The sequence below is a fragment of the Antedon mediterranea genome, chromosome 5 (genome assembly GCF_964355755.1).
Source record: "Antedon mediterranea chromosome 5, ecAntMedi1.1, whole genome shotgun sequence".
Classification (NCBI taxonomy): domain Eukaryota; kingdom Metazoa; phylum Echinodermata; class Crinoidea; order Comatulida; family Antedonidae; genus Antedon; species Antedon mediterranea.
In genome coordinates, this window is record NC_092674.1 from 21,801,596 (window position 1) to 21,822,176 (window position 20,581).

Below are 20,581 nucleotides of genomic sequence, written 5' to 3' on the forward strand. Positions count from 1 at the left end.
TCTGGTGCTGGTAGTCAATTTGTCATCAATACTTTCCATCCCTAGTCTGTGGGTTGAAGAGTATCTCCTATCCACTGCTATACCTGGTAATAAAGATTCACGAAATGAAATTTTGCAGCAAGGGAATAGATTTGCTTTTTGCAACTTTCTCAAAGAAAAGAGGCTGTCTAAAGTCTCCATTGACTTCCCTCCGTAATATATAGGTACCAATGCCAAATTCCTGATGCAATGTTTTCTTCTTTTTTTTAAACTGTTGGTTTACAGAATTTGACATACAATACCCCATTGAGTGCTGTTTCAAGGATTTTCATTTTTAAAAGTGAGTAAAACTACCCTTTACCGGTATAATATTATCGGAACCTCTGGGTGCGCTCCCATTGATGGCCCAGCCAATTTATGCTGGCTGCGCTATCCACCCCTCTCCCCCACCCCCCCCCCCTCATCGGGAAAATCCTTGCGCCACAATCTATTACCGTATTTATTCGGATAAACGCTACATTTAGAAAAATCAAATAAATGCCCCGCTCCCCCTCCATAGGACATCATTTTGAATAACCTACGCCACCGCACCCCCTCCCCCGCTCCCATCGGACATCATTTTGAATTTATTTCCTCGAATGTACGCCCCGCCACATGCATATTATACACAATATTGTATTTTAACACATCTCTATTTGTAATAGAATTCACTGAATGGTGTTGTATTTGTTCATATCTAAAGGGTGTATTTATTTGATTATACACGTTTCCCACATTACACCCACAAAAATATACGCCTCTCCGAATAAACTCCTCACGACGATTACACGCCCCCACTACCCTCCTTAAAAATCAACCACCAAGGGCATTTATTCAAATAAATGCGGTAATTTCACTTTCATCTTGTCAGTATCTCATCCTCCATCTATTGGTGGGGAATTGAGCATGTGCTGATGCCGTGGCATTCTTAAAAAATAGTGGAACAGCAGTCCAAACCATATTTTCTGCAACGGCAATTCATTTTACTACAACCTTATTTATAGGTACATCTAATCAACTTTAATAGTTTCTCTGGTGCTGGTAGTCAATTTGTCATCAATACTTTCCATCCCTAGTCTGTGGGTTGAAGAGTATCTCCTATCCACTGCTATACCTGGTAATAAAGATTCACGAAATGAAATTTTGCAGCAAGGGAATAGATTTGCTTTTTGCAACTTTCTCAAAGAAAAGAGGCTGTCTAAAGTCTCCATTGACTTCCCTCCGTAATATATAGGTACCAATGCCAAATTCCTGATGCAATGTTTTCTTCTTTTTTTTAAACTGTTGGTTTACAGAATTTGACATACAACTCCTACTGTGATGTGATGATTTTTAAGGCCAACACCTTTTCCTAAACCAAATTTACTTACGGCCCATAATTATAGCCATTAAACACAATAGTTTACTTTGCCTTCACATAGCGTAACAAACATAGGCCTACATGGTACATAATAAGTTTCTTGAAATGTTGCTGTTTCGGGCCAAAAGGTTTGATGTAGCAAACAGTGGGCAGTGAGATGAAGGTTTCTGAGTAGTCTAGCAGTGTGTATGGAGTCAATGGAGTAAAAGAGGGCTGCAGGAAAAGTATAGGATTCTTTTTCACCAAATGATGCATTGTGTATGACTGTCTCACATGATGATGAAATAGTATATGTGAGGGAATGTGCACTGATTCTTTATTGATGAATACTAGATGGCACGCTCGCTTCGCTCGCGTACCATCTAGGGGTGCTCACAGATGGTTCTCGAATACAGTAGAATCCACGGACGGGGACTTTTTTGGGACACTAAACAAAAACGGAAGTGTCCCCCTAATTGGGGTATTCAGAAATAGAGACAACAAAACCAATACTGGATTCCATAAAGGACAATTAATTTATGTGGATTAAAGAAATTAGGGAGAAATGGAAATGTATGTACGGGAATTGGGCGGCGGCACGTGGTGGTGGTGATGGAACCGCAGTAATAAAGTTGATTGTATTTATATATTATAAGAACCAAACTAAATAAATAGACCTAGACATTCTGCGAAATGGAAATCGGAAATTCAAGCTCCTATTCAGTGAAAAATTAAACTGTAGTCTACCTAAATATTTAGGGCAAATCATCGGTTGTGGTGTTGAACTTCCTGTAAACATTTGTGTGAACCAAACTGGGTCGAATTTCTGTCATGAGTACTGATTTGTTGGCCTGTGATTTATGACGCCTAAGGGATCTATCTAGACTTATTTTTTAGAATAATGTACGTACCTGTCAGATACAATTGTCTTGTGTCGTATAATAAATAAGTACTGTAATAGTTACTGAAGTTACTATTACAATCTCGTCAATGAAAACACGAAAATGTATATGCACTTACTTATGAAAACGTATACAGTATTATACTCAGTTATTGAAACAGTAGGTTTAAAAAAGTTTCGTTTGTCTGTAAAATGATGTAATCAAGCTGTTTACATGAGTCTTAATTTATAAGCACATCAATAATAAAATAGTTTATCTATCCTGTAATTGGCGAGATTATGGTCGCTGTTGAATGAAATAAAGTCAATCGGTATCATATTTGTACAGAAACGTTTTTCACGAAGGGTGTAACCTAAATTCGTTGTATTATCGTCAAGAACTAACTGTAACTAAACTTACATAGAAAGTAGGGTATCATAAATTTGGCCTTAGCATTCGGGGGAGTGGCTAAGATGAAGTCCGTGGGACTACTAAATATAAATTGTAATGAACCTCGAGGGACATAAATAGGAATATTTCATGTTTCATTATCAATGTATAATAAATGGAAACTGTTTACCGATTCAAATAATAGAAATTGGTTTTTAACATTTTCCGAACCTATTGCAAGTTTATTCTCAAAGGGCCCATATATTTACCTACCGTATGTGTTAACCCAAGGGCTCATAAATTTACCTACAGTACTTGTGTTAAACCAAACTGGATGTTCCATTCATCGCAAATCAATACATTTGTATAATCGTATATTAAATCTATCAAAATAGTATTTTTTAAAGAAAATCGGCCTGTCTTCAACATTATGATGGTGTACTCTAGAAATCTATCAAAATAGTATTTTTTAAAGAAAATCGGCCTGTCTTCAACATTATGATGGTGTACTCTAGCTGTTCAACCGGTTTTCAGCTATTAAAAACAATTATCGTAGGAGGAGATAGGAAAATGCGAAGCCTCCTCGCTATGTAACATTAGGGTTGAGGGATGGGAAAGCGGATAGGTACAAAGAGGAACAATTTTTAAATATATTCTTTATCCACTGAGTAACGAAATATTTTGTTCATGTTTTATAGGCCTATAAATAATATACCTCTAAATACAGTAGGCCTAAAACATTTGCGATTTAATACTTTGTTAAAACTGTCACTGTCATAATCGATTGAAATATTAAAGTACATGTCACGATACACCACTACGACGTTTATATTTTTGGTAATTATTAATTAATACAAACGTTGAGAAGGAACTGTCAGTATAAAGTTTATTTGTATATCTAACAGTAGAGCCTATCCACAGTCTCAGTAATAAAGTTTATTTGTATATATTTTTATATTACATCTAACAGTACGAACATTCACAGTAAGAAATGTTCGATTCAAATGAAAAATAGTTAATAGGTATTTACAGTATTGTTAAAGTATTGCAAGTTTATTCTCAAAGGGCCCATATATTTACCTACCGTATGTGTTAAACCAAGGGCTCATAAATTTACCTACAGTACTTGTGTTAAACCAAACTTTGGCAGACTGAGAGATTGGGATGTTCCATTCATCGCAAATCAATACATTTGTATAATCGTATATTAAATCTATCAAAATAGTATTTTTTAAAGAAAATCGGCCTGTCTTCAACATTATGATGGTGTACTCTAGCTGTTCAACCGGTTTTCAGCTATCAAAAACAATTATCGTAGGAGGAGATAGAAAAATGCGAAGCCTCCTCGCATTTTTTTGGCGGGTATTTTTCAAGATGGACATCCATTAGACAGTGTATACCACGATCGGAAAACACCCCTATTTGGGGCAAATCTTTGAACCTAAATTCGTTTTAATCGTCAATAACTAATTATGTAACTCAATTTAATTAGTAAACAGGGTTACATCAGGCGGTTAAAATCAGTACCGAAAGTACGAACCAACTTTACATACCATCGAGTGAAAATTCTAGAAGTAAGGCGCGATTTACCGAATTTTGCCCTTACGTAAATTTATATATAGATGGTTGGTTTGACCCATGTGTTCTTTCCTCTTAAGTTTATATTCTGTCACGGTTGCTTCATTCATTGATTTAATACTGTATGTTCTCGATGGGGGAGCACTGTGAATGCATGTAAAGTCTGTCCTTGGTGTGAAGCTCTGTAAAAATTAGTTTGCTTTTTATACATGGAATCCAGGGATATGATACTACATCCCATCTATTTGGTATAGGAAAAGGTCTTAAAAAGTCATAACACCTGGGCAGTAGTATGCTTACAAACTCTGTAAAACCAAACGTCTCCAAAAAAAAAAAGAAACCATCGCATCAGAGGAATTGGCATTGGTAGCTATACTGTATGGAGGAATACGTTCTGGGAGAAAGTAGCAAAAAGCAAAACAGCACTTGAAATAAAGTCTATTCCCCCTACAACAAATGCTGCAAAATGTCATTCCCTGCGTGTATATTACCATGGTACAGCAGTGGATAGAAAGTACTCTTCTTCAACCCACAGACTGGGGAATGGAAAGTTACAAATGGCGTGATGTGTCCATTGATGACAAATTTACCACCAGTACCACTGTTTGTGACGAATACCACGGCATCAGCACATGCTTAATTCCTACCTATAGACAGAGGATGATAACTGGACAATGAAAATGAATGGATTAATAGATTCTAAGATTGTATAATTCTATTGTTGTGACAGTACAAATGTAAATGAACTGTTTTATTAGACACCGTAGTCCTGCATTATAATGCATAGGACTACGTTGTCTATTATTATAACCGTGGTGATATCTTGATACTTAAATGTGTGTTTTTGTTGCTAAATAGCACTTAAATTAATATGTATATTGCAGTTTAAATGTTTGACACTAAAGAAATATAAAAAGCATTATAAAAACTGCTATCAAGTGGTAATTAGATATAAAATATATGTTTTTTGTTCATTTTTAGACATTTTTAGCCATTGGCGGCCATTTTGTTTAAAAAAACCTATTTCCCCTACCTGGATTTTTCTAGACTTTTAGTATGTTCATATAGGGACCTTATAGAAATGCATTGTGGTGAAAAAAATTCTGTTGCAATTTTTTCAACCTTTTACTGATTCTGAGCATATCTTTCCTGTACTACAGGGATATTTAGCATTTTACTAGCTCTTCGTACGATTCTATATAGTTTTCCCTTGTCTTTTACATTGAGACTATTTCCCAACACAGCATAACAGAAAGATATCACGCTAAGTACCATCGATTTGTAAAACATGGTTAGAATTTTGTTATCTACTTTAAATTTCTTAAGTTGACGCATTAGGTGCAGTCGTTGCTGACCCTTTTTATATAGCATGTTTGTATTTTTGCTCCATTTTAATTTATCATCTATGATTGTTCCTAAGTATTCTTTGACAGCTTTTATACATTCACCATCAATTACTACATCAGCATGATTACTTTGTTTCTTTCTAAAATCGATAATCATTTCTTTGGTTTTCTTAGAATTTAAAATAAGATAGTTTTCTTTACACCACTCTGTAAATAACTTTATTTCGGTAAAATAGTTCGAAAGCGATTCAGCATCTTTAATGTTACCATTGTCATCGGCATATTTTATCAAACGGCAGGAGTCAGTGGCATTTCTACAGTCGTTTGTATACAGAATGTATAACAGCAGGGGAGACAGAACGCAGCCTTGTGGTGAGTCTGTATTGGTGAATGTGGTTGTTGATGTAGCATTTCCGAATTTAACTTGTTGTGATCTATTTGTTAAAAAGTCTTTTATCCAGAGAATGATAGATGAGTTTATAGTCATGTTAATAAGCTTGGACAGGAGAATGTGAGGTTGTATTGTGTTGAAGGCGGAACTGAAGTCAATGAAAAGAAGGCGTGTGAATGTGTTGTTCTTGTCGAGATGTTGTTGAGTGTTGTGGATGAGAGTGGCTGTGGCATCGTCTGTCCCTCTGTGTGCACTATATGCGAATTGCATAGGATCTAACAGGTGGTCACTTTGATCTTTAACACGCTTACTAATTATTTTTTCCATGCATTTCATAACCAGGGACGTTAGGGCAATTGGTCTATAATCATTAAGAGTTTTAACATTATTTAATTTGGCAACAGGTACAATCAAAGAGTGCTTCCAAATTGCAGGGATAGTGGTTGTACGGAGAGAACATTCAAAAAGTTTCTGAAAGACATGTCCTATCTGAGCAGCGCACTCTTTCAAAAGTTTTCCACATAACTTGTCTGGGCCACCAGCTTTGTTTGCATTTGTTTGCATTTGTTTTTTTCAGAAGGTTGACAACATCATTCTCTGTTAAGTAATCTGCATCATCAGTTACGTCAATATTCTTGCAGGTATCCGCTAACTGCGACTTAAAGTCATGAGCATCAAACCTACTGTAAAATAAGTTGAGTTCTTCAGCTAGTTGCAGATCATTGTATCCTGGTAAAAGTTTGGGAGGACATGTTTTGTTTGATCCTCCAGTTATATATTTTATGTCTTTCCATGCTTTCCTCGTCTGCCTATTATTTATATTCTTTTCTAATCTGTTTCTGAACTTTTCTTTGCCTCTTTTTACAGCCATATCAAGCCTTTTCTGTGCTTCTTTTAACTTAATTTTGTTTTTACTTGCAAAAGCTAGCTTCTTTTCGACGATTGCTGTTTTTACCTTCTTGGTCAGCCAGGCTTTATTATTTGGATACTGCTTTACATTCTTGGTTGGTATAGTGATATCTTGACAGAAGTTTAAATATGATGTTACTGATTCCGTCATTTCATCAATACCTGCAGAAGAGTCAGTAAAAATATCCCAATCTGTCGCTTCCAGGCATCCGCGCAACTTTTCAATATTGTCTGTGGACCATTGTCTAACATACTTTATTTGAATCTTTTCAGTTTTTAATCGTTGTCTGTATAAAGGTAAGAGATGTACGACATTGTGATCTGATGACCCGATGCTTGGCTTTACCATAGATTTGTAGGCGTCTTTGATGTTTCCATAGCAGAGATATATAATATTGTCACCTCGGGTTACGCACGTGACATACTGCTGAAAATTTGGAAGGACATCATCGAGTCTGCACTTGTTGAAATCTCCTAAGACAAACATTGGACACTCTGGTGACTTTCTTTGCGCGATGTGGATTTGCTCAGCGATTTCCTCGGCTGCTGTTGATGCATTTCCGTCTGGTGGTACATATACGATTGCTACCTTAACAGAGCCAAATTCCCGTGTACATGTACTTGGAACTATATCTTGGCATAAGAAGACAATACCAGCCGCAGTTGTTCGAAGAGTGCGCACTAGATTATTACGATTGGTTGAATGTAGATTTTAATGTAAATTTTTACAAATTTCTGGTGGAATGATAGAAGCAAGTTTTAAATTAATTATTCCTTATTTTTATAAAAATGTCTGTACGTCAATACGTAAACATGGCACGCGTCAGTTATTTTTTGTTTTTAATGTTATATAAGGGGGAGACGGGGCTGGCGCGCGCCTGCAGTCATCTCAACCAATATGAATTAAAGTTATGCAGATAGTTAAAGAAAGAAAACTGCCATTTGTTGGCAGACTCAGAGGATTCTCAAGAGCTGTCTGGGAAAGTCAAGAAGGTATCGAGAACATCTAAGCTGTGGCTGTATATCATTAGAAATGGTACAACTTGCTATAGTCCGGTGGCAGGAGGGGGAATCACCACCCGAAAGTGGACAAATTGCCATCCAACCTTTCTAGACCAGAATTTTCCGTAGATTACGAATATGGAAGGTAATCGATCAGGATAGGAAGCGTTTTCGAGATATAAGGGGTCAAAGTAGAACAAACTTCGAAATTTCCCTATGCATACATTGCCTTCTGCCTATGTTAAAGTAATAATTCTTGGCATATTTCAAACGTTTCATTATGCCATCATAATCTGGAATTGGGTCAAAGTACTGTTGTTTACTCTGTATTTTTTAAATTTTTCATATCTAATAGCAAGTTATTCTCACTGTGTGTGAGTGTGTAAGGGGTTATAGACCGGGCGCCCAGAAAGTTTATTCATGTGAAAAGCCACAAAAGGTTTGATGGGCTGATTATGTAGATATATGGCTAAGATTCAATATTGCTGCCAGGTCATATCCTGTAAATTTTCCCTGGAGACACCAAAATAGGAGGGGTAAAAAATGGAATTAATCATGTGAAAAGCCACACGGATAAAAGCTGTTGGACATTGTCCCCATATGTGTTATACAATGTTAAAACAGCAATGACAGCAGCAACTTTATCCTATAAGTTTCCTGAGACAGTAGCACTAAAAAATGTTGTTATGTCAAGAGCCACACGGCTAATTCCTTTTGCATTGTAACTGTCACTCATTGGGTGCACAAAAATACCATTGACAGCAACTTTATCCTGTAAGTTTGCCCCAGACACTAGCCCAAAATGCCCGTTCGGCCACTATTCAATATGCGAAGAGCCACATGGCTAATTTCTTTTGTATTGTAACTGTTACACATTGTGATGTACAAAAATACCATTGACAGCAACGTTATCCTGTAAGTTTCCCCAGCAGACAGTAGCCCAAAAATGCCCGTTCGGCCACTATTCAATCATGCGAAGAGCCACACGGCTAATTCCTTTTGTATTGTAACTGTTACACATTGTAATGTACAAAAATACCTTTGACAGCAACGTTATCCTGTAAGTTTCCCCAGCAGACAGTAGCCCAAAAATGCCCGTGGGGCCATACAAGATGTAGTCATGCGAAGAGCCACACGGCTAATTTATTTTGCATTGTACATGCTGTTTTTTTTTTAAATAGGAATATCGTTTTGCAAAATGCAGCAAATGCACCAGAATTAAATTTGAGCTGCACAATACAAATCAAAAGCAAAAACGGCAAATACTAATGATGAAGAGAGAGAAGCATTTACGAAAACAAAAGTAAGTATGCCTACTACCTGCAGTGTGTACAAAAGCAAGACTGATTTACCATCTTTTGCTTGCGAATCAAAAGAAACGTCGAAGATGTAGAAGCTAGCCACACATGTAACTGGTGTACTAGTACATGGCCGACATGGGCACTGCTTCATTGACCTAAAATAGTTTCCACATGACTCAAATCTAACCTGCAACATTATACTGAAGGTGCTGTCAGAGATAAAAAAAAAAAAACCTCTTATATCTGCAATTGGACAATAGCGGAAAGGATAATAAAACAGATTTGTTTTGCCCTATGTGCTGTTCTTGTAGAGTTAAAGATTTTTCGAAAGGTAAATGACTATACATTTATAAATGATTTATAAATAATAAAACAGTTCACCAGGTACACAGTGCACTTTAAAAGAACCCACTTCATCATTCATTTACCCTGTTCTCGTTCACCACAAAATATCAACTGTGTTGGGTGATTTCCACCTGCTTAATTAATTATATTGGTAAAATTATCTAAAGACATGGAAATATACTAAAAATGTATTTATTTTTTTTTGCTTTTAAAAGTTTTACAGTTTTAATTTTAAATCATTACTTCTTTTACTCTTCAGATAAAGATTGGATTTTTAATGGTTGGTCACACTCACGAGGATATTGACCAATTATTTTCAGGTGTGGCCAAATACCTGAACAAATATAGAGCGTCTACGCCTGATCATCTTCGAAGTGCTGTTGAAATCTCGTACAAAAAGTTACCGATTACATCAAGTATCATTTCCTTTCACAAATACAAAATGTATGGTGACAAATAACGGATGGGTATCCGAAAGTTTTAGTATGGAACGTGGTGTAAGACAAGGATGCTCATTATCGGCTTTACTTTTTATACTTGCGGTAGAAATAATGGCTGTAAGCATTAGGAATAATCCAAAATGTAAAGGGATTGTTCTACCAATAACAGAAAACGTTCATGAGAACACTGTAAAAATTGCTCAATTAGCAGACGACACAGTCATTTTTACAAGAGAAGAAACGAGTTAAACATTTCTTTCATGAAATTGAACGATTTTGTAAAATGTCCAGCCTAAAATTAAATAAAAATAGAACCAAAGGGATGTGGATAGGTACAAAGAAGGACTTTCTTTGGAAGGATAACAATAATCAAAACGCTTGCAATCTCTAAATTGGTTTATAACGCAAGCATATAAACATACCCTTACACTCAAAGATCTTATATACTAAAGATGGGACACTCTCGGAATTTTACGTGCGATTCATGTAACACACATGGAGCTCATTTTATAGGGCGCCCTCTCGCTCAAACAAGTAGATTTATGGATCAGATATGTCTACTGTATTGTAACTGAATACTCAATTTTTTTCATCACAATAATTGCGGTAATGTGCGATTAAATTATAATGATAGACTTATTTTCTGTACTTTGTATATCTATTTGTTTTAATTACTGAATATTGTTGTTATTATTGAATGTTTATCATCATCCTCAAAATCATCATCTAGGAGTAATCATCACTCACATCACTACTACTTATTTATGCGAGTCGGTCCCTCTGGTATTAACACTAAGCGCATCGTATTCCATTTTTGTTCTTGATGTGTTCTTCTTTTTCATCCAGCAGCAAAACAGTGTAGATTAGGAAAATATATTAGTCAAATAGTGTGTTATAAACAATTAAAAAAGAACAAGAAGTCACTTTTTAAAATCACTACTTCGACTATTTTATTCGGAATATATTTATAAACAATCATAGGCTTAAGCCTACAGGCATGATATGAAACAGATTATGATAGTCAATTCTGAGACAATTCATACTAGGCATACATGTACCCATCATTAGCCATGACATTCATTTATTATTATAATTTATTTAAAACCTGAGATAACAATTAGTTATGTTATAGTAGTCTCAGTTTAAAATTAACTCAATAGCTATTGCGAAATGATGCACGGGCCACCCAGAGGAAATATAAAAAGTGTAGAAACATAGAAATAAAATCATCATATTTACAATTATTCAATCATCATACCAGACCGTCGTAATGATCATCATTTCTAGCCGATAATGCACAGACCGGGGCGCGTACAAACCTCCTACAACTTTACCATACCTCATAAATGTGAAACTTTTTTTTTTGTCTTGTGTGGGTTCGTCCCACTTTTATTATAGTTCTATAAATATAAATAATATATGTGTATATGCACATTTATATAATTCTCTTATTTATAAGGTACATTGTTAAAAAAATACATATCTTTTGAACAGTATATACATAAGACTAAGATTATTTTGATGTTAAGAAGTAACCACATTTACATTCATATACATTTTTAAAAATACAATTAATTAAAATATGTCGATGGCAGTAAACTGACGATAAAAATTGATTTTAAAAAAACCTACTTATGAAAAAGTTATTATTGTTGTTTTATTCTGTTCGTGTCCGTTATCTGGGTAGAGAGGCTATAAACTCAGGGGAAGAATATAAAGAATCTTCCCTTTTCACCAAGAAAAAAATGGATGAGATGAAAACGAAGAATGCAAAAGCTTGAAAAAAGGGTGTTTAGGATGGATAGGATGGAATGATATATATATAATGAAAACCGTAAGGTTAGAGTCCATACAAAGTGCAAGTCCAAGGTAATATTTTGGCTCTGTGTGTATGTGAGTCGCTTCATACCCGGATGACATATCTTAAAACTAATATAGTTACTAGGCCTATATACAATGTTTTTAAGAGATAAAAATAGCATTTTTTTTTTTATTTCATTAATTTAAGGAGATTTGTGAAACATAGAAATGTGAAACTTTAATTAATTTTTTACTCTTCTTCTTATCACTGATTATGTCTCTGTTGAAGAATTTAACAGCATAGAATATGCGTAAGTTTACGTACGTTTCAATTAGCAATGTTTCAATTATTGTTGGTGAACAAAGATTCAACTTCATACCAAATCTATGTAACATGGTAGCGATTTTTAACTTTATTTTTCTGATGATGTTTGATGTATAGAAGATCTTTGCTTACATATAATTCCCCTTGTTGAAAAAATACTTTATACTGTAATTTCTGTGGAATGGTCAACGTAAAAAAACTAAAAGACCTGTTCTTATAAAAAAAAAAGCATTCGATAGTGGCTTGAGTATGATAAATTTCAACTCCGTAAAATAGATTTATTAAAACTAACATGGATAAAAAGATTAAAAGAAGTCCCGATCCAGGAAAATGGAAAATTATTCCTAAATACTTTATGTATCCAATAGAATACACTTTAGGTCCTACTCAGCTTAACTTTGAAGATCATATTGACTTGAATAGAATGCCTGATTTTTATGTATCAATGTTAAAATCAGCGGTTAAGAATAATATTGTTAGTGTAGTTCCACAAAATATAGTACTGTAATATGGTACTGTAAAGTTCACAATATGAAACATTTACCAAAAGTCGACCAATTAAATTTTAAAGTATTACATCGTATCTTTAGCTTGTAGAAAAAAATTAAAGAAGTGGAATCTTAATAAAAGTGATTATTGCGAAAAGTGTTGTATAGAAATAGAAAGTGAAAAACATATGTTGTACACCTGTAATAGTATTCAATCAGATTTGAGTAAGTTCCGTAACCTGATTGTTAAATGTATTCCTACTAATGAAACACTACGGCCAGGTTTCCCCGAATGGTCAACAAGGCCAACAGCCATTAAGTCACGTGCTACAATGCATAGTGATACCGGACCGACAGACAGACCGACAGACAGACCGACAGACCGACAGACAGACAGACAGAGAGACCGACCGACCGACATAGTGAACTATACTGACCGAAATTACTGAACATGTTTAAAAATGTTGAAATGTTTAAAAACATTTATTTTTTTTTAATTTACACGTGCGTAGCCTGTCACTTTCGACGTGCTCGTATAACGTAATTTCGAGTTGAAAAGTAAGTCAAGAAAACAGAAATCGGGCAAAAAGAGTGCGCAATAACATTTAACGCGCAGTGCGCGCGCAAAAATATGCGCACTCATGGCAATTTTGTAAACGCTTAAAATTGCCTGAAATGTACTCTTATTTCATCGAAAATAAATTTTGAAAATGTTAAGCGCGCGTACGCATGCGTTACATGCGCTACGCACGTAATTGTATTGCCATATGATGATTTATGCCCTGAAATTTATGAGTACCAAATTTTATTTAATTGTGATTCATGGTTGTGAAGATATGATTACAAACGTGATTTCGTTAAATCGTGCGTAGACCGCGTAATTTTTTATTGCGCACCGTGAAAACATAACCACATTGATTCCTGGCCATAAGGAATATACTGTAAAAAATGAAATTGACCTAGCTAGATTAAACTGATATCAAGATAAGGTCAGAAAGCGATAAAACGCATAGTGATACCGGACCGACAGACAGACAGACAGACAGACAGACCGACCGACAGACAGACAGACAGACCGACCGACCGACATAGTGAACTATAGAGTCGCTTCCACGCGACTAAAAAGTGTACTTTTACTTATGTGAACAGCGCCCTCAATCGTTATTTTCCCAAAAATACCACATTTTATGTGGTTTCAGAAACTGAACTGATTATAACTTTTTTTTATCGATTTTTTTTACAGTTACTTGTAATTTACATACCACCTCTACCATTTACTACAGTTACTTCATTTACATTTACTTCTGCCGTCCACAGATACTGTATGTGATTTCCTAGTTTACTGGCAGCCATTTTGGATTTTTCCCACCATCTTTGCAACGAGTGACCTATATTATGTACCATGTCTAAAATATGTTTCAATGACCATGATTAGGCCTACTCCATGTTTTCCAACTTTGTTTGATACCTATATGCGATTTCTGCAACCAGAATGATATTCCAGTTTAGGCTACTGGCAGCCATGTTGGATTTTGGCCACTATCTTAACAACGAATGACCCATGTCATGCAACATGTCTAAAATATGTTTCAATGACCATGAATACTTATGTTTTGATAGTTCATTTGCCTATATGCAACTTCTGCAACAATGAAATGTGATTTTCCCATTTATTGGCGGCCATTTTGGTTTTTGACCGCCATCTTGAAAAATAAATTACGACCAGAGTGGCTCCTAGGCAAAAATCAATTGGTAGGTCCCAACGAAGCTCCATGCCAAATTTGGCGCTTTTGTCCACTGTGTAACGATTTCCTCATTTTTTGTTGTTAAGCCACCTCACTATTAGTTGTAGATATCAAATCATGCATCGATATGGCTAACCGGACATTGTGACGTCATCGTATGGCCACTCGAATATAAAATATAAGACTTTTGTCTCTTTCGCATAGCTCATCACATTTAATAGAGCGCATCTCCACTTATCCGTATTCCATTTCCCCCCATTTTGTTATATTGTCTAGGCCCATCAATTATCTTTTGCATAATCTACCATTTTTTAAATTGTGATGACGACATCATGTCCAAAAGCGTCAATCTAGGGTCCCTTATTTTCACCTATTCTGCACTGTATGTAGTACGTATACAGAATATAGTGTATACCGTATATACTTTGACGTGACGCAAAATAGAGAGCGCACTAACATTTTTTCAATGGCATAATCGTTTTTCTGCGCGCAATATTCTAACGTATGACGTGCACGTGGCTTTTGTGACGCGGATAACCTAACTCGTCCGTAGTGACGAGTTCAAATCTAGTTTAATTTGATCATATCCGATAATTAACCGATTAATTTTATTTTAGCTGCGGAAACACGGCCTAGATCAAATCAGTATAGCGCCAACAATAGTTGGAAAAAGTTGATGACCTTGTTATGACTTCTACCACCGAGCCTATTCCCAACTGATTCTCCCAGTAGTATAGTACGTGCATCATGCAGCAGGATCCTCCTCTCTCGCTTTTGTGTGATGTGTGACGTAGAACGCGAGAGTTTTCAACATATGACGTCGTACCGGCCGTTTTTACTACCTCTGCCTCTAGTTGTTGTTAGTCATTTCTTGTTTATGTTGTGCAATTGTGGTGTAATACGTTGGGTGATGCAACGTGTGTGTGAATACATTTGAACTGTCCAGTTATTATTAGGCCCTATCTAGCCGGCCTACTACTACTAGCCTAGGCCTAAATTTCATATTAAATTAAATTGATTTGTGAAGAGTATTATTATTTCGTCAAAAAAGGACCCGCATTTCTTATTTATTTAAGGTTTGTTGATCGATGGATGGATAGACCTAGGCCTAGGCTACTAGCTAGGCCTCCTAGCCTAGGCCTACTACTACTAGGCCTACCCCTACTAGCCTAGCTAGGCTAGGCCCGGATGGATGGATAGGCTATCTAGGCCTAGGCTAGGCCTCTAGAGGCCTACTAGTAGGCTAGGCCTAGAAGAACTAGGCCTATAGGCCTCTAGGCTATAGATAAATATAGTACTCGGCCTCGTACGTTTGTAGCCTAGACAAGGCCTAGGCCTAGCCTAATCTAGACAGTACTAACCTAGATAGGCCTGGCCCCTTTTTATAAGGCTACACTAGGCCTAGATAGGCTAGCTTACTAATATAAGGATACCTAGCTAGACTAGGCCTAGAGGCAGGCATATAGGCTACTTTATAGACCTATAATAGGCCACAAGTAGTAGCTAGGCCAGCCTACTCTAAGTAGTATCGTAGGCTAAAGAAAGAGAGAGTGCCTAAATTATAGCCAGCAGTAGGCCTATGTGTTTGTTTATGGCTCCTACCTAGTAGGAAGGCCTACTAAGGCCTAAAGTTTTCAACAGATAGGCCTATAAGATTGTATTTGTAGTATGCTTACAGTATATAAGATTTATTGCAAATAGCGTGCACGACAAATGGTGGGTATGATTGGTGAGCAAACATCACGACACGATGTGATTTGTTGTCTGTACGTACGCGCTGTGCAATGAAATCAAGCAATTTGCGATTATATTATTATCCTACTAAAAACTAGCTAGATAGGACTAGGCCTACTCGTTATTTGCCTGCCCTACTAGTTTAGGGCTAGGCCTCTGTAGACGTAGGCTTTTCTAGCTACTAGGCTAAAGTTATATTAATAGTATTTATTAATTAGATGATATCAATTAGGTATGGCATAATAGGTCTAGGCCTAGCAGGCCTACTAGTAGGTCTTAACATATTATTTACATTTATTTAAGTAAAAACTTGAATCTAATTAATTACAAATCAAGAGCATAATAACATTATTCTACAGTGATAATTTACAAGCCTATTATACAGGCCTAAGTTCTGATATAGTTTTTTAGGATTATTGATTATTTCTACCTACTGTAGTGTAATACAATGTTTTTTTCATGCATTTACCTGGATTTGCTTCTGAATACAGTATGTAACAAAATTCAGCCTGGATATAAAAATATTATCTACTTAAAATTTAGACACTAGAACTATTGAATTATGGTCAATTGTTCTCCATTTTAAAGGATGTAATATCACAATTTCTTCACTTATATTTCATGCACATCATGTTCTACTCCACCAACCCAATTTTATCCTTTCCAATTATTGTTGTTCATTGATCATCTTTAGATGTTCTCTTTTCAACATCATTCACAACTGCCTCTATAATACCCCTGTTGAGTTCGTTTGGCCTATGTTTCTGAGCAGGTACAAACTGTAACTAGGAATTCCCTTGTTAAAACAATGAACTTCCATTCCAACAAGAATCCAGTATTTTAGGATATGACATATACTTATTATACAGTACAAGTTCACAATTAACTCTCTCAATTGATAACAAATATCCTATTTTTTCCTATTACCATTCAATCCATCCAATCCCTTTGTTATGCAAAACCAATTTCAAACACAATCACACCTTTTTATACCTGATTCAGTGATCCAGAAATAACTCTATAGCTGCATGTATTTTACATTTCACATGATAAGTAAATAAAATGTTTTGATGTTTAATCAATATTTTGATTTGGTTTTGTAGAACAATCTAAACATGGCGATGACACCAAGTTTGAAGAGGTGTATGAATGATGAAGAATATAAAAACTGGATAAAGTTAAACCATGGACTGATGTTACTAAATAAAAGTGTTTATCCATACTGTGAAAAAGAAATAACTAATTTTCATGAATATTTAAAAAAATCTATTGACCAAAAATGCAGTTCATGTGAGGCAGGAGAAAACACAATGTGTGAAAGTTGTATAAAGATGTGGACAGCTGAAATAGAGAGTAAACTTAAACAAGGGGGGAAAAGGGGAGGAAATAAAAAAGGAAAAAAGGAAGAAGGAAAAAAAGAAGAAACAAAAGAGAAAAAAATAGAGTGGAGTAACGTAAACAAAGGTTACTGGCGAACATACAATTGGGAAGTCGCAAAGGCTTATATGAATCATGGACAAACCCCTAAGCTTAAGTACGAGCCAGATACAAGTTCTCTATTTAGTCTCATGCGTAATTGTAACCTATTTAAAATAAAGGATGATAGAATTAACAAGGTAAATATGATTTTAATTATATAATTCTGTATATTTATTGGTGTAAAAGCCTCATTTAAAAAATATATTCGTTTTCTATATAAATTTACGTAAGGGCAAAATTTAGTAAATCGTGCGTTATTTCTAGAATGTTTACTTGATGGTATATAAAGTTGGTTAGAATCTTGGTACTGATTTTAACCACCTGATTAAATTTAGTTAGATAATTTAGTTATTGACAATTAAAACGAATTTAGGTTCAACGATTTGCCCCAAATAGGAGTGTTTTTCGATCGTGGTATACCTTGTCTAATGGATGTCTTCTTGAAAAATACCCGCACACAATAATACAAGGATGCTCCGCATTTACCTATCTCCTCCTACAATAATTGTTTTTAATGGCTGAAAACCGGTTGAACAGCTCGAGCACAGTATCATAATGTTGAAGACAGGCCGATTTTCTAAAAAAAATACTATTTTGATAGATTTAATATAAGTTTGTACAAATGTATTGATTTGCGATAAATGGAACATTCCAATCTCTCAGACTCCAAGTTTGTAGGTAGCCCTTGGTTTAACACAAGTAGGTAAATTTATGGACCCTTGGAGAATAAACTTAAAACTGAGATAGTATTGCAATACTTTGACAATATTGTAATACATATTAAGCATTTTTGGTCGCCATTTGAATCAAAATTTTATATAAACACCTATACACAGAACATTTATTACTGTGACTGTGGGTAAGGCTCTTTACTGTGTTTAGTGGTATATTATTGGTAGGCATATAAAACATTTAAAACAATATTTCGTTACTGAGTGGATAAAGAATATAATTATTTAAAAATTGTTCTTCCCATCCTCTTCCCCATCCCTCAACTCTAATGTTATTACAAAACACAAATTGGGTTCGTTTAAATGAGTTCAAATAAAAAATTTGGACTCATTTTTATGACAAGTTTCTCCTTCGGAAGTAGGCCTAATTCCCAGGGTGCTTTTAGTTGACTACATTAATCATCGTTTCTATTTATTCGTTTCTGAAAACGACAATGTATAGTCCTGCGGTACGTACATTTTAAATCATCAGTTTTTTTACGCTGAAATTACTGTGTATTCGAGAACCATCTGTGGACACGACCTAGTTTTTCATAATTACAGTAGGAAAAATCTCATTTATTCTGATCCTGTTTAGCTCACTTTTTTTTAACATGAGAAGACTTTTATTAGGGTCTTCTTTGACACAGTTTGGATGATGGGAAGTGTAAGAGAAAGCTTCGAATGTATTTAATGGTTAAATGTTATAAGAAAACGGTTTTCCTAATCTCAATTTCAAAGCAGTTTTTAGCATTGGTCCTGAGTGTCTATTTTCCACTTGTTGCATTACTTTTAATTATCAACTGGAGTTGTCAACTTATTGGTCTCCATTTTAAGTGTCTGTATTTTGTTTCATTTTGCTCTTTTTTATCTTCATGTTGTGTGTTAGTATCCTCTTGGCTATGGGCGGCCATTAGGGCCAAAATAGACAAACGTTGCTGTACGAACAATTCCACTCCCGTAAGCCAAACTAATGGTGTTAAAGACATAATTCCTCGATTGACAAAACAATTATTGCGCTGCGCAATTTGTTGAACACAAAATAATATTAATAACACAAAACTACCTAGGCCTAGGCATAAACTAACGTTCAGTAAACTCTGGTCCGCAACCAAATTTTTGTAGGGCCGCAAAAAATTGGAAAAAAACGGCTTTATTTTAAAGCAATACACACCTTACATCAAAATAATAGTGAAGTGTGATGAATGTGACATTTATTTGTCACACATGTAAATTATTATGACTAAATATAACTGCAATTCAATCAAGCTGTAGTGGACAATTTTAATTTAATAATTATTGCAATAGACCATGATATTGAATGAAGCAACAAAACTCGCAAATACAAAGAAAACCACTGGGAATTACTACTTAAAACCACAAAACATTTTGGACTTGAGATTAGAAACATTATATACTCCCAGAAAATAATTTAGCTCTATCCATTTTTGTTTAGATTTGTTTTGTTAGAAATAAAGTAATGCACAGCGGCATGACAGTGTCAACAGAAAATTTTAGACATGATCTAAACGTAATTGAGGGCATGTTAAATACAGTATCCACGATGTATAAGCATGATCCAGAGACAATTAAGACGATAAAATGTGATTATAAACAGGTAAGATTTCATAATTTAATATGTTTTCAATACAGCAGAGTTGTAATGAGTGTTAAACAATGTTACGGACAAATGTTCTGGTAGGAGGTTTAAATTCTTTGTATGTTTTTTATGCAAGAATACCACATACCCACTTTAAAAAAAAAATTTGCGCCAAAATATCCTGTTGCTAAAAATAGAACAGCGAAAATATGAACGTTACGGACGGACAAGATAAAATTGACAGTTCCTAAATATTAAGATTTGAGTACAATTTCTATCTAGGAAAATAAGACTAGACCATAAATTTGTATTAGTAAAGTAAATTTAGTGATATGGTTGTACAAATATCTCAAAGATTTTTTTGAAAAAAAAATTGTATTTTGAAATAATCCAAAAACTAAATTGTTACGGACGGACACTTTTTTGTGTTACGGACGGATACTTTTGCTCCTAAAACATTGACCCACTTTCATAATAAAAATTGCCAATATGTTTTATTTTCTGGAAATATATTGTTTAATCAATAAGTTTGCTTGTACTGCGCTATGTATTTAGGTTTTTAATATAATTAAATGCCAAAGTTACGACCTGTTAAAGCTAATACGTTCAAATGACTAATTGGCTACAAAAAACATGGTAAATGCCTAGATTCATTAACATAGTAAACAATTAAAAAGTTGTTATATGATCATGAAAACAGTGTATTTAGTTATTTAGTTCACATTATGATTATCTCATTAGCATTGGTAGTTACACTTTT

General features: G+C 34.9%; 1 protein-coding gene across 3 annotated transcripts in view; it reads left to right on the forward strand.

Annotated features, from left to right (window-relative positions):
* Positions 1–15,043: 15,043 nt before the first annotated feature.
* Positions 15,044–20,581, forward strand: part of LOC140049088 (uncharacterized) — a 37,321-nt gene continuing 31,783 nt past the window's right edge. The window contains exons 1-3 of one of the 3 annotated variants that reach the window (XM_072093910.1): positions 15,044–15,157; positions 17,136–17,648; positions 19,678–19,839. In XM_072093910.1, coding sequence (XP_071950011.1) covers positions 15,080–15,157; positions 17,136–17,648; positions 19,678–19,839 — 753 coding nt within the window. In that variant the 5' untranslated portion in view covers positions 15,044–15,079. The other 2 variants (XM_072093912.1, XM_072093911.1) reach the window with 2 other exon arrangements.